At 37.7% G+C, this 15,885-nt stretch overlaps 1 protein-coding gene across 2 annotated transcripts in view; it reads right to left on the reverse strand.

Moving 5' to 3' along the window:
* Positions 1–2,466: 2,466 nt before the first annotated feature.
* The window catches only part of GPR158 (G protein-coupled receptor 158), a 409,138-nt gene continuing 395,719 nt past the window's right edge, over positions 2,467–15,885 (reverse strand). For both annotated transcript variants that reach the window (XM_025463914.3, XM_049099715.1), the window contains 3 exons: positions 10,984–11,089; positions 7,699–7,845; positions 2,467–6,864 (listed from right to left, as the gene is read on the reverse strand). In XM_025463914.3, the coding sequence (XP_025319699.3) occupies positions 5,395–6,864; positions 7,699–7,845; positions 10,984–11,089 (1,723 nt within the window). In that variant the 3' untranslated portion in view covers positions 2,467–5,394. The remainder of the gene's footprint in view (positions 6,865–7,698; positions 7,846–10,983; positions 11,090–15,885) is intronic.

Here is a 15,885-nt window from a genome sequence, read left to right on the forward strand (position 1 = left end):
TAATTTATTTTTCTTTCCAGGAATGTGACCTCTTATGCAAAGAACTTTTTCTATATTTATCCCTCATTTTCCATTTTCATTTGATCAGTTTTATTTCTGACAAAGTACTATTTTCACATCACAGAGGAAGAGAAGGAAGTTAAAAACCAATTCATACATTTCATCATCTGCCTTCTAACCAGTTAATATTGAAGTAATACAATGTGCTTGGACTTTGTGTCCTTTCCAAGAAATAAGTACTTAAATAGAAAGTAACCAATACTAGAAATATATTATTTCTGTATTTGTAACTATTCAGGGGAAAAAGAATGGAATCTGTTGAAATAATAAAGGAAATCTTAACCAACTTGCATTGTTTTAGAACATCAGTCTTACGTTATTACTTGTGTGATAAAAGCCATTTCTGATGGAAATATTTCCCTTAGGTATTTTTTAACCAAAAGTTCTAAATTTAGAACAAAGAAACGTTGCCTAGCACTATGCATATGTATGAAAATAATATAGCCATTGGCTAAACAATTTCCACACTGAGCCTTATCACAGGACAAAGAACGTAGACTTGACCTTCATGGCCTATTAATCGTCAGCTGCTTTTGTCTTAGCCCTTTGGGGTCAAAGGACTCAGACCACTGATTTTATGTGTAAGTACCAAGAGAATGGAGGATATAGGACACACATGGTGTGAAGAGACGGGGAAGGGCATTCCCAGCGACTTGGTTCCAGGCAAGGTGAACGCAGGGAGAAGGTGCAGCCAGCTCCCTCTTCTGCCCCCTTGTGTCATCTGCTGCTCTGCTTCAGAGAGCTGCCCACACACTCCCACAGGGGAAGTTAAGACCATACTATAGCAGGTCCTTTGCTCTTTTCCCAGCCTGGTTTAATATCAAGGTTTCTCATAGCATGGCTTTGGTATTCTTTTCCATAGCTTTTTTCATGAACGGGTGACCTCCTGATCTACAGATTTTCAGAAGGGGCTTTTAAAATTTTTGAAACTATTCAAAATGTCCATAAACTCAGAAGGAACATTTATAGTTGATATAGTTATCTGTGACTGATTTTCTGACCTTGTATAATAGGAACACCAAACCAATCTGAAGATGCTAGTTTGATAAAATAACCAATAATCGGGGTCCCTGTGTGACTCAGTGGTTGAGTGTCTACCTTTGGCTCAGGTCATGATCCTGGGTTCCTGGGATGGAGTCCTGCAATTGGGGTTTTTGCAGGGAGCCTGCTTTTCCCTCTGCCTATGTCTCTGCCTCTCTCCCTGTGTCTCTTATGAATACATAAAATCTTAAAAAAAAACCCAAAAAAACAAAAAATCCCTACAATAGGGCAGCCCGGGTGGCTCAGCGGTTTAGCACTGCCTTCAGCCCAGGGCGTGATCCTGGAGACTCGGGATCAAGTCCCATGTCAGGCTCCCTGCATGGAGCCTGCTTCTCCCTCTGCCTGTGTCTCTGCCTCTCTCTCTATATCTCTCTCTCTCTCTCTCATGGATAAATGAATAAAAAAAAATCTAAAAAAAACAAAAACAAAAACAATAATCTCTCCCTCTCCTTTTTAGGCCCTCACCCTTCCCTTGAGTCTTGTGCTGGCTAGCTAATCCAGCTGCCTGCAGTCTCCTCCCACCTCAGTCCATTCCTGGGCTACTCCTCAAATGATCCTTCTATTCCATGACTTGATTATGATCCAGTTTACTGCTTTTTGATAGTTCCCAGTACTGCAGGAGAAGGCTGTAGCTAATCTGAAGCATGGCATGCAAGGCTGGGCACAATTACCTTTCCAGCCTTACACCTTTTCCTGTTCATAACTGATGCCTTGCAGAATTTCAGCCTTGGGAGCTTGCCTTCACTCTTAAGCCTCTCCTGACTCCATGAATTAGTGGGGCTCCCCTCTGTATTACTATAGCAGTGACTAGATAGTGCATATTGGATATTGGAGCTCTTGTTTATCTAAAGATCAGCATCATTGCTTAGCAAATTGCCTATGTATGTTCAGTAAATTAAAAAAGGTAACTGAATTACTTCCTATTTTGACAGAGCTTTCTTTTTTTTTTTTAAGATTTTATTTATTTATTCATGAGAGGCACAGAGAGAGAAAGAAAGAGAGACAGAGACATAGTCAGAGGGAGAAGCAGGCTCCATTCAGGAAGCCCAATGTGGGACTTGATCCCAGGTCTCCAGGATCACACTACAGGCTGAAGGTGGCGCTAAACCGCTGAGCCAGCGGAGCTGCCCTGGACAGAGCTTTCTTAAATCAAAATCACTAGTCCTAACAGGTTTTACTGGCTCCAAATGATGACCTGTATGTTTGAGGCCACATTCGGCTAATCACATATTTCTGTAGACAGGCATATGAGGTCAAAGATACATGGGATTCCCTCTGAAGTTGGCTTAGGTGAAATAAATTTATACACAAAACACCATAATAGATACACAAAACACCATAGATAGATACACAAAACACCATAAATCACTTTCATATAAATATGTTTTATTGCAGATAAGTTATAATTATTTACATGCTGTAACACATCACAACATAAATTAACCAAATATTTTTCATGGTGGGATGCTGTAGGTTTCAGATAATAGTTTCAGAAGAACCACAGATTAAGTGAAGAGACTTACAGCTTTATTGACTCTACAACTCTCGGTTGCTAAATGCTAGAAGTCAAAAGGCAGTGTTTCTCAGTCCTACCTGTCACCACTTGCATGCAGAAACCTAGGAAGCAAATACAAGAGAACTGTCGTGTTTCAAATCCATATTGCCACCAAAGTTTACAATGGGCTGAGTTATAATTCATGTTGTAAAGCATTTAATTCTTGCATAAAATATACAGTTCTATTAAGATTGGTATAAATCTACTTATTTATAAACCCTGGCTTAAAAACAAGGACAGGATGCAGCCTGCACATGCATTGAGAAGGACAACCTAGCAAATGTTTGTGACCTTAACAGTGTTTATTCACTTTCTTATTGTTATTGATCTAGGAAAAAAAAAACCTCAAAAATTGTAGATTTAAACTTCTCTTGGTGATAACTAATGGCAATGAAACTCTAGGAAAGACCCGAGGCACTCTCACTGATTTATGCTGGTGGAGAAAAATCTATGGACTGTAGAATGTCACTAAGGTATAATTTGGCAAGTCTTCTTTAAGCCACATCTCTAGCAGGATCATCCTGAAGTGCAATAAAAAGTCACCGAGGCTTGACTGCTTATTTCTCAAAAAGTGAATAAAGTGCTAACAGACCTTGAACAAAAATGAAACAAGTAGGTGGGCCTGGAAATTCCAAACCAAGTTCACAAATATACCTTAAAGTTATGTTCCAAGGTACCAAATAGAGAGGCCTTGACTAAAAAGGAAGAGAAGAAGGAAATAAATTAAGGAAAGACAGAAAAATAGAATTTTTCCATCTCTTCACACCTACCCCACCAACCTGAGTAATATGCACAAAGCAAACGAATGGGTGAGGAAGATGAATGCACAGCTTTGCAAAATGGTGATGTGCTCACTTATTCCTGAATAAAAATTGTCGAGAAAATTTTGATGATGAATAAGGAGAAGTCCTAGTTTATACCTTCCACTGAGAATGATACTCTCTTAGAACAGGCCTGTATCTACCTTCTGATTATCTTTTTTCATCTTTTATCTTCCTGGCATGTTCTCCTTGCTGCACATGAAATGAAGAGCAGTTAGGCTGGAAATGTCCTGGCCAAATAAGCCATTGATACTTCAGCATTTAGCATGAGAGAAAGGGAAGTCTGCATTCTATTTTTAAGTGATTCATCTTTAAATAAAATGAGACTGAGCTTTGGAATGGAATCTCTTTGCATGATCACTTCAGTAGGGCTAAGTCAGCAGCTTTGGATTCTCATGCCAAGTGATCAGTGTGGAAGGCAGTACATTTTACAAATTTTGCTTTGGGGGCTGTTTTGGTTTGCAAAGAAACCCTGCATTTCTGAATTTTGAGCCAGGTGGCTCAAAATGGCAATTTGCAGGACCTGTAAATTTTCCAGTGCTTGGGAGAATGGAGAGCCCATACCACCTTATAGGCTTTGAAAAAATCAGGTTATAAAGCTCTTTGGGATTTAGGCCCAGCAAGTGTTACCACTAGCTGAAGCAATGAATAAGAGTTTATGAGAATAAGTAGTTTAAGGTAATTTAAAATATATATTCAGTATGCATAATAAAAATATATCCATACAATGATCTTGATGCTATCATAATTTTTCTCTAAAAAAATACTCCCTTGAAAGTGCTATCAGTAGCTCCCTTTCTGTCTGTTTTGAAAGGCAAATTCCCTGGCTCTGCAGTACTGTAGTTAATTCTCATGTCATTCCTAGAGTCTTCCCTTTTCAGTGGTAATAATAATGTGCAGTATATTTTTCTCACTCTTAGCTTCTTCCTTGCGAAATGCTAAGTATGAAATACTGAGAGTTAAAAGGGACAATAAATTGGAATGAAGGTGTTACCTGTCTCTGACTCTGAACAAACAATAGGTAAGTTGTCCTTTATTGAGACATGACTAAGTAGGACCACTTGCTCTCGGAGTCCTAACAAGAAGTGCAAAACAAGTAACTCAACTTGTATAAAAAACCCTGATTAAGACAGTATAACAAACCATGATGTGAAACAATAGAATCAAATCCAAATTCACAATATATAAACCACAGCCAAAACTAAAAGATTTTATCATAACGGTTATGGCTTCCCAAGCCAGAGAAAGCTTACTGTACTTCAAGAATCAACTAAAGTTGATAGATAGCAGGTAATCTGTAACTTGCAATAACAATTGAGTAGCTGCGGGATTGCATAAATGTGTTGTGTCATATAATATCAAAGTTATTTGCAAAAATTATACAATCTGGAATGCTTGAATACGAGACACAACAATGTACTGAAACATACATTTATAAGAAAATGAGAGCAATCATTAATATAAAAGGTATTTTTGGGATGCATTAAATTAGCGGTGCTATCAAGGTTAAATAGGTAAAGTAAGTTCAGTTAGCTACTTAGAATTTCGGTCATCTATGTCCATACCTTCTTTGCAAAATGTTGTACCTCTTCCATGTCTTCTGGTCTGCCTTGTTTAGGGTCTTCAAAATGCCATGGGTCAATACTGATCAGGGGCAGACAGTGAGGGCTACTCCCCCTAAACATACATAAATGTAAGGACTCCCCTGGTGTCCCCAGGGGAAAGATTTCTCTTGGCCAGTCTGTCTTCCATTGTGGTGTCCCTCTGCCCTCCCGGTCTTCTTCAACCTGGGCCTTTCACGTTTCCTGACAAACACTCCTTGGGAATCTTTGATCCTCTTATTTTTGTCGAATTCAGGGTTTCTTCCTTCTCCTTTTCTTTCTGGGGATGGTACACTTTAAATGGACCCCAGACTTCTCATTTCCGAGGCCCCGCTATTTTATTTGCACTTAAAGTGGAAGAGGCAGGTAAAGCTACACTTCTTTCAGCATTTGGTTGATTTGGGGTCTCAAACTCCCAAGGACACACCTCAGCTCGTGATGTCAAAGGCTGCCGAAAGTTATTACTTGAGTTATAGGAGCCAGGCACATTTTCCTCAGGGGAGGATGTCTTTTTCTCCTGGTCTCCTGTTTGGTTGAGACTTTCATTCTCGACTTTTGATGCTATAGCTTTGGGGGGCAGTTCTTCATACTGCCCGGCACACACATTGGCTGCATAATGCTGATTGCCATTCTCCTCTCTGGCTCTCCCTGCGGGAACTTGAGTCTTGGGAATCAGATGCTTCTCATCTTCAAAACCAGGCTGGCCTTGGCTCTTCCAAGAGCACACCTCAGCCTTGTCTATGCTCTTCTGATTGGTTTGCTGACACAGTTCAGCTGCCTTGGGCTTCTGATGAGACTTCTCCTTTAAGGAAAAAGTTGGGTTTTTCTCCATTTCAGAAGCTGCAATAGATACGTGTTTTTGAACTTTTGATTCTGAAGGCACAGGACCGGGGGCCAGGTCATAAATCTCCCAAGGGCACACTTCCCCAATGTCAAAGTTGTTCTTCGTCTGGGGGGTGCCTGGGCTCATGTCAGAATTGGCAGTGGCCGGGTTGACCCGTTGTTGCTTCATAATCCCAGATTTCTGAGGTTTTCTTGGCTCCTCCAAATGATTGGAGTTTTGGGGGGCAGAATCATTAGTCTCTGCATTATCTGAATTTGAGTATTTTCTATTTGTTTCTTTATCTTTTGGTTTCTGGGCTTTAGCACGTTCTTCCATGCCTGATGTTTGAGTTTTCCCAGCTAATCCAAGAGTCTTCTCCTTGGCGCTTGCGATGACACTGAGAGACTTTTGCAACATCGATGTTCGGGGGTGGCCTGGCTTCTTCTCTGAGCTGAGATTGTGTGCACTTGCTGACTTACACACCAAAGGCACGGACTCTGTGGACTCGGCCTCACTGTTTTCTTTCAGTTTTTGTGTTAGTTTTTTACTTGACAGAGACTCTAGTGTGGAATGTTCTGTAGCCTCCTCATCTTGGCTTTCCACTGGTAAACTGTTGGACTCTTCCGTGTGCTCCCTCACATGATCATAAGTGCTGTGTGATTTCTTTAGCGAGAAGACTCGGTTTTTCAGGGACTCTTCTTTGGGCTTCCCGGTGTTACCTGAAGATTCTTGTGGGTTCTTCCTGGCCAGGGCAGTGCTTTTGGCTGTGCTGTGGTCTGTGACTTCCTTGTCCTCTTTGGAACACTGCCTGCTAACCGTCTCTGGGATCTCGGTTATACGCCTCATGATGGAACGGCCTAAGCCCTTCTTGGAGCACCGCTTTTTCTGGAGGTGAGGGTTATTTGTAATCATCTTCTTCCTTTTATATATTTCCAACTGGGCATAGAGTTTCTTTAGCTCATCCTGCCAGAACAAGAGCAAATTCACAGAGATGTGGAACTTAGCGGTTCAGCCAGATAGTATTACTAAATGTAGTTTGAAGTTACTGAGCTTGAGCTCTTTAGGGAAACTGCTCTACAGCTTTTCATACTATGTGTACTCACTCACTTTCTCCTCATTCTTACTTTCTGATTAATTTGTGTTCTGTTTCACATAGAGTCTGAAATTTAAGACATGAACACATGCATTCTACCCTTGTTTTATGGAACAAGCCCTTTGGACTTAACAAACTATGTGCACCAGACTTGACCAAGACCATGACAAAACACAGCATATCGTCTACTGACAAATCATATCCCTAAACAATACTGGAAGCATCATGTAGCCATTGACAAAATTACCTCTAATGTTGGATTAGGTTTGGGGGACAATAGACTGTCAATTACTAAAAGCAGCTTCTTACTCCAAATGCTGATATACTGTCTCAGATTTCTTTCAGTACTCTGGGCTCTCTACTCACAGATCTATCCTACCTTCTCATCAGCAAAATGTCATAAACTGTAGTAGGGAACATGTATCACCACTCTGTCATTATGACTACTAATAAGTCAGTTGAGACTATCAAGATCAGCTTGTGTAATTTCTACCATGCCGTATGTTTTAGAACTGGGTTAACTCTAAATTAGATGTCTTCAGTTCTTATACACACACACACACACACACATATACACACCCCCTCTCTTTTTCTCTCTGGCTCATGTGTGCACAAAGGTGAGCATATGTTTGCATCAGACCACACGTGCTTGCCCATGTATATGGAGTGAGCCTGAAGTAGGAAAGCTGAAATACTGGTGTTACCCGAATGTCCTCTGGGTCCAAGCTGTGCTCACTCCATGCAGAGTTGATGCTGCTGTTCAGGTAGGACCCAGACCTACCCAGGTCTAGCTCATCTTCATATGCTTCTGTAGCAATGTCATCTCGGGGGTTATTGCTTGAATGTGAAAACTGCAACAGAGACAAAATATGAGCTGCGGACATTAACCCACTAGCAGACACAGCTGAATCATTTTCTAAAGGTTCTCATGTTAATATCATTTCTTCAGCTTCAATGAACTCATTTACTGAACTCTTTATAAAAGATCTGATGCTATATTTGGTTTTGCTTTTCATGTTACATCTAGAGCTCTGGGGCAATATTAATACGTGGTTGCTTCTCTGACTTCTATTTTCATCCTTGTCTTTTCTCTAGGCTTCCAGTGTTCACTGACATTACTTTTCTTCAGTGATACTTGCATTTTGAAAGTGAAATAAGTAGAAAAATCCAAACAAATGTTGTCCAAGACCCACTGACAGCTGGATGGAAATATATTTTTGAGCAGTGGGGTCTACCTTGTGTTGATCATTTTGCTTCACATGGATGAGGCTATATTTCATCCAGGGGTACGACTAGCCCTGATCACAGACAGTGCTTTTCAGTCTTCTACACACAGCTCAAAAAAAGTTGCTTCTAAGACTCAGGGGACAGATCTGAATTCCAGCATCAACTGCGTTGACAGTCAGATATGAAACAAATCCCTGAAGCTCTCTGGAGCACAGTGCTCTCTCAGTCTAAAGTGATGATATCGAAGTTTAAAATTCAAAGGTTCACCAAAATTACAGTATTTTTTCTCAAACTCAGTATTCTCAAGTTCCTCCTTCATCATATTTTGAGATATTTTTATGATTTTCACATGGTCTTTTGATATCTTTCAGTTTCATGTACTCTTGCTATCTCTATTCTTCATCAAATGGAGACATGAAGAATGAATTAGATAAATGATGGAAAGCAGGGAGAATAAAAACAATTCAGCCCCTTCACACAATATATAAACCGAGTGACTATCCTATGAAAATTGAGAGAATGGCTTAGGGAACATGGGTTCTCTTCTCTCAGCTTGTCATCAGGTCAAATATTCCTTTAAAAAACTAACAGATCACTTTCATGATACAAAGCTATTTTAATGTCAGTGTTTGTTAAAATACTTAGGTGGGCAGGTGAACATTAATACAGCATGTGAAACAGCAATTCCCTATGTAAGGAATCACGAATGTTTTGTAATTGGGACTGACTGAGAAACGACAGAAACGGATGAATCTGTCCTTCATTCTTCCACATACATATGTGGATCTGACATGCATCAGGAATTTAAGGCTATAAATATGAATAAACAGTGTCCCTGCCCTCCAAATTCTCACATGCTACTAGGAAACCACCCAGAAGTTATTTGTAAGAGTGGAATTGGAATTGGTTTTCTTGAGCACAGTCTTAGAGATGATCATGAGTTTAAGAAACACTGCTTTGTCAGATATTGTCCATTTTCTGCTTTACTATTTGTCCTCAGTAGTTATATCTAAAATAGCATTTTAAATATTTATCTTATTTATTTATTTATTTATTTTGTCCTGTTTCCCCCTTCTCCACAATAGAAGCACCATGAAAGCACATTACCTGTTTACTATTCTTATTCCAGGATATAGAACAGTGCTTAGCAAAGCCCCTCAGTGGTTTTGTTAAATTATCTGAAGTTGAGATATAATTCACATACCATAAAATTCTCAAATTTCAATTGTACAATTGAGTGCTTTTTTTCTATATTCACAGTGCTGTGTAAGCATCACTACTATCTAATTCCAGCATATTTTCATCACCCCCAAAAGAACCTTAAATCCATGAAGCAGTCACTTCTGTTTCTCCTCTTGGCTAGTGGCAACCATTAATCTACCTTCTGTCTCAACAGAGTTGCCTGTTCTGGACGTTTCATATCAATAGAATCACAAAAGATGTAGCCTTTTGTGTCTACCTTCTCTCACTTGGCATAATGATTCTGAGGTCTGTACAAGTTTGTAGTGTGTATCAGTGCTTTATTCCTTCTTATTACTGGATAGAGTTACAATGTCGAGATACACCACATTGTGTTTCTACAGTAATCAGTTGATGGACATTTAGGTTGCTTCCACTTTTTAGCTATTATGAGTAGTGTTGCTAGGAACATTCATGTACAAACCCTTTTTGTATAAATGTGTTTTCAGTTCTTAGAATTGAATGAACAGTGTGAGTGAGTACACAGTACAGCCATCTAATAAAAATGTAACCATGTAATGCAAAGTATGAAAATGGATAAGATAAACTGCAGTAACAGACTAATCCATGAAGACTGTGGCTATCTGGTGTAATTCAAGTAAGGAAGAAAGCAGGCATTTTGCTCTGATTACATTTGTTTGCCCTTTCAATCAGGCTGAATTTCTATGTTTTGCTTGTGAGAGAAGGTAAAGCCAGAAGTGAATTAAAAGCAATTACAATTATTGCCTCAGCTGTGCTAATATTATATCGTGTGGTACTAATACAGATACATGATGTCCTAACACTTTTTTTCTATATGTAAAAGAGAAAAATAATAATAATGCTATAACTTGTATGCTTTTCCCCCCATACTCTGATATATATTATTTCATTGGAAGCAGCTCTATTGCTATCATGTAATAGGTGAAGAAACTGAAACTTAGAGAGATGAAAAGTCTTAGCTAACATCATACCGCATAGCTATTGTAGGCGGGGCACATACTCATAATCCCTGTATTCTGAGTGCCGGCCCATTCCCCCCCGCACTGGTTGCTGTCTAGATAAGTCTTTGTCAGAATCCATCATTATAAAGCAAGATTCTTCTGTACACAATATAATTATTATTTATATAAAAATTCTCTGAATGTTTACAACACAATGCTTCCTGAATGTAAATCTAAACAAGAAGATTCTTAGAATAGGATAATTCTCTTTAATAATAATTTTGATGTTACAGCTACAATAAAAGTTACCTTGAACCTATAATTAAAATATAACTGGATATAAAAATATTTGAGAAAGAACTGAATCAGATGATGAGTTTTGCACAAACAGAAGTATTTAAAAATTATATGGGATGTTCAATAAATCCCAAAAGAGACATCTAGTTCCCTGAAGAGCGAGCTTTAAAAACATTTTAGAGTGTCAAGCAAATCTCCACAGCCTCCTTTCCCTATATTGACAGGTATTTTTTAAAGGAGAAACAACTCCATGATTATATAAAAAAGCTGTCTTGCAAGAGAAAAGTAATTTTAAAGGAATACCTTTGGAATCAAAAGCAACCCAATGGTGACTGTCACAGTCAAATGAGTATGTGCAAAATACAGCATTAGCATCCAGTCAGACTGAAGTCTTGAGGCAAGAACGAATCTGAAATGAGAATTCACCACATTAGTAATCCAACAAGACTTCTATTTAAACCACTAGGATAATCGGGACCTTTTTTCCTCAGTGTATTAAAAAAACAAGCAAGCATGGAAAATGTTGTAATGCTGTTTCTGTGGCATACATTTTCATCACAGAAGAATAAAGCTTTAAGTAACCCTATTTGGATACATAAGATATGAACTCTTTGTTATTTATTACTCTAAGTTATAAGTAGTGAGAAAGACAGCATATAGATATATAATGTGCTAACCATTTCCTGGAATAGTTATTTTGTATATAAAGTGAATGTCTAAAGTAAAAGCAGTGAAAACATGTGAATTCAAAAGAACAGATTCACAAACTGGTGGTTTCAGGCAAATTTGGGTTATAAGACACAGCCACATAACTCTTGATTCCAATCTTTTTCATTTGAAAACATTAATGAAGAAAAAAATCTAAGAAAAAAAGGAGTGGGTAATTATTTGCTTTGTGAACGACCTCAGAGGCTTAAATGATAATGCAATGGGTAAAATGAATATACTAATGGTTTGTAAAACACATCTTTTAAAATAAAAATTTTAGCTGTTGTGAAGTATCAAATTGTTTTAAAATAATTTAAAGTCTTATCCTGCTGAGGAATTTATAAAGTTGTGTTCTAGGACAGTCCTGCAGGAAATATGTATAGGAAAAATTCAGTACTGGTATCTACCTTGGTGATTTTGGAATATTTTCATAAATCAATAGGTATATGTAAAAACTAAAACTCAGGTTTTAAGGACTCATTATTTTCCAGAAACTATCCAGTGATGCTTTTATTAAGGTCATTTTGCAACCATATTCTTTTAATTTTTTCCCATTCACTGTTTATCCACAAAAGCTAAATATGAGATTTTATTGTGTTTGGAATTAGAGAATTAGCATTTTTTAAAAAGATTTAATTATTTATTTGAGAAAAAGAGAGAATGGGAGCAGTAGGAGGGGCAGATGGAGAGGGAAAGAGAGAGAAGTAGATTCCCCACTGAGTGCAGAGCTGGGCTCATCCCACCACCCTGAGATCATGACCTGAGGTGAAATCAAAAGTCAGATGCTCAACCAACTGAGCCACTCAGGTGTGCCTAGAGAATTAGCATTTTGATTCAGTGATATACATCATCATATTTGAAAAGCTAACATCTTAAGAAAATGCTGATGATATAATCATAAAACAAACATATGAGTCTAAAAGTAGGAGAAACTGGGCAGCCCGGGGGGCTGAGCTGTTTAGCACCACCTTCAGCCCAGGGCACAATCCTGGAGACCTGGGATGGAGTCCCACGTCAGGCTCCCTGCATGGAGCCTGTCTCTCCCTCTGCCTGTGTCTCTGCCTCTCTCCCTCTCTCTCTCTGTGTCTCTCATGAATAATAAATAAAATCTTTAAAAAAAAATAAAAGTAGGAGAAACTAATTTTATACCTGCATTATGCCATATTCATGACAAATTTACTAAGTAAATTAGTATTATTAATACTTAAAATTTTCATCAAGGGGCTTTCTTCCTCATTTTCCCGTCCTGTCTTCTTATCCCTAACCCCAAAACAAGCTAAAATGGAAGCTCAAGATTGTTCAAAATAGAGAGATAGTTTCCCCTGTGTTTGGAGACATAAAAAGGATAAAATATATACATAGAAATACAGAAAGCTCATGATAGTTCACCTATGACTAAATAGAATTTTATGAATTAACAACTTCTCTCACTTCTTGGTGAGAAAAAGTGGCTTTATACTGCCTTGAATATGACTAAATGAATATTCACTCTGTTCAGGGATGACACACTTTTGACAGAGTCTGTGCTATGTCAGTTGAGATTTTTTTTTTTTAAGTACTGAAATAGGATCATCATACTCAGTAACAAGTAACAGTACCTCAGACATAGTACTGAGGCATAGAAGCAATATAAAATGTGACCTGGAAAATTATACAATCCCAATCTGCTGAGGCCATTTCCAGTACTGGAGCAGACAGTTATATCAAAGGAGATGGATTTACATTCTTTTTTTTTTTTTTTTTTTTTGGATTTACATTCTAAAAGTGTTCTCATGCACTGGGAATTTCTATCTCAAATGCCAACACAAGTGAACTTTAAACCAGCCTGACAATATCTGGAAGGAACAATGGTTACATATATTTTAAATTAAAATGATGAGTCTTCCAAAAAGTAATTTTGAACTACTATATACCAACACCAATTGCCCTGAAATTAATCAGCTTTTAAATACTGCTAGAGTTTGTTAGGTTGCAGTTCTGAGTGGAAATATCTTAAGAAAAAAATTGGGTTTTGCAGTCATTTTAAAGATTTTTCTTTAGAAGATTGTTTCAACTTCTAAAAAATAGATCTAACAAGAACACAGAAATACTTAAAAATTGGGTTTAAGAATAAAAGCAAACTTTTTAAAAGTCTTGCACTTTCCCAAAGCTTTGCTCTGTGCTTAGTAAAGGATTATAGAACAGATTAGGTAAAATGCCTTCTGCATTATTAGACTTTTAGACTTAATCCTTTTAGTTTATTTTTGTTCAATCTGGCAATTTGGTGAGAATAAAAGTAAATCTGTATATAAACATGTAGTCATAGCTTCAAGTTTATATATTTATGTATGTATATGTGTATACACAATATGTATATAATTTTATATTTTATGCAAACAAGAATAAATATATATACTTATTGATAGAGAATACTTTTCCTGATGTTGGATGTCTTATTTAATATTATTTCATCCTACTAAAAAATTACAAAGATGGACCCAGTTGGTTTATATTATTATGTTATTGCTTCTTATTCCTGGACTTTATCAACATTGAAACCATAGCACATATTAATTCAGTCCATATGTAAATAAAAATTATATATACTTGATTTCTTTAATTATTACTGCCTATTACTCCCTGCTCATCTCCCTAAAATAAGTGCTCTGGAGATTACTGTGTTTAATTGTAATTCCATCCCTGGTCCTTTATGGCCATACAATTGTATTTCTAAGACAGAGTAGCTTATATATACTATAATTCTTTGAAGCCAACATGGCACAATCAAATTGGGTCTGGTCTATGTAGGGAGGTAGGTCAAATTTAGAACCTAAAATATAGGGCTTCCCCTTTCTTAGGGCAAGCCTAAGAAAACACCAAAGCCTACCAAGGCTGGTCACCCTGCTACCATTGGAAGTCCTGCCTGCTTAAAACTTATAGGAATGTACATAGTTGTCTTGAGGAAAACTGATCTTGTGAGTAGTGCATGTCTACTAACACAAAGTCTTCTAGGTTCAACATGAACAATTCAGTCAGAGCTTGTGTCTATGTGAATCCAGCTAGGCTCTGATGGGTTATCTAGGGCTCTGTAGCAAAGACCTACACAAGTTAAGAAAGCTATTTTTTTTTAAAGCAACCTCTGTGCCCAGTGTGGGGCCTGAACTCATGACCTTGAGATCAAGAGTCACACACTGCCTGACTGAGCCAGCCAGGTGCCTCAAGAAAGCTATTCTGAATGAATATTTAGCATATGTTTCTTCACCTTGCCCCAGTATTAAAAGAGAATTTTCCGAAGAGTGGCTGCTATTATCAGATGTCAACTGATGGCTGGGAGGATACTATGGTGAATAGTTTGGAAAGTGATGGTTAAACAAAGTTGACTAGGTTTCCTTAAAGCAGGACTTCTTAGTATGTCACTCTGTGCTGTGACATTCCTAAAAAGGAGCTATCAACACAGTGTGTCATAAATATAAAAAGCATATAAAAACATCTAAAAGTGATATCCTAATATGTTAAGAGTATTTATCATCTTTGGGTAGTTGGATTAGGGAGTTTATTTTTTATCATTTTATGATTTATCTATAATAACCACCTATTGCCTTATTGGGAATTTTTAAAAGTTTATTTAAAAATACTTTACCTTGCCTATTTGGGCAAGTTGAGAGTTTAAGGTTCATTGAAAAAACATACTTTTTTTTTTAAAAAAAGATTATTTTTCATGAGACATAGAGAAAGAGAGGCAGAGACACAGGCAGACGGAGAAGCAGGCTCTTCGCAGGAGCCTGATGCAAGGACTCAATCCCAAGTCCTGGGATCACAACCTGAGGCAAAGGCAGCTGCCCAACTGCCCAACCACCCACGGACACCTGAACAAACATACTTAATGATAAAAATGGAACAGAGTAAATCTTAAAGTAGAAGAGGATAAAGATCAATTTAGATAAATACTTTGAATGATTTAATTTCTTGGGCAATTAATTTGGTTCTAAGAAATATAGCAGCTGATTGTAGGGCAAAAGTAGGAAACCCTCTCCATGACATGGTCACATTCTGACAACAGAAGACATTTAAACTTATCTGTAATAAGTCTTCTGGCAAGCTTGTAACTTTTTAATTGGTTTGTTAATACAGCATTTCACTTATAAGTGGTTCTAGAGAAGCATGTTTGTTATATTTTGAAACATATGTGTTTGATATTCGGGAAACAACAAAAATGCAACTCTCCTTGGGAGGTGATTTGGGAGAATTGTAAAGTCTGTGGAGCTCCGTCTGTGACAGAGTATTCTCTGTTGCTTACTACCTTGAGGACCGAGGGCATCCCCTCTCACATTCTTTGGCTCTAGTCTGAGTAGAATTGAGAGTCTTCTTTTTGCGTATTTATAACATATTTTACTTCTCATCTTTCCTTCCTCTTTTTTTCTTTTCTCTCTCTATTGAGAGGGGGCAAGACAAAGCAATGAGGCAAATTCTTTTGATTCCTGGCCCTTTGATGGAATTTCCAGAGTTGTCAAATCATAA

The sequence above is a fragment of the Canis lupus genome, chromosome 2 (assembly GCF_003254725.2).
Source record: "Canis lupus dingo isolate Sandy chromosome 2, ASM325472v2, whole genome shotgun sequence".
Lineage (NCBI taxonomy): Eukaryota > Metazoa > Chordata > Mammalia > Carnivora > Canidae > Canis > Canis lupus.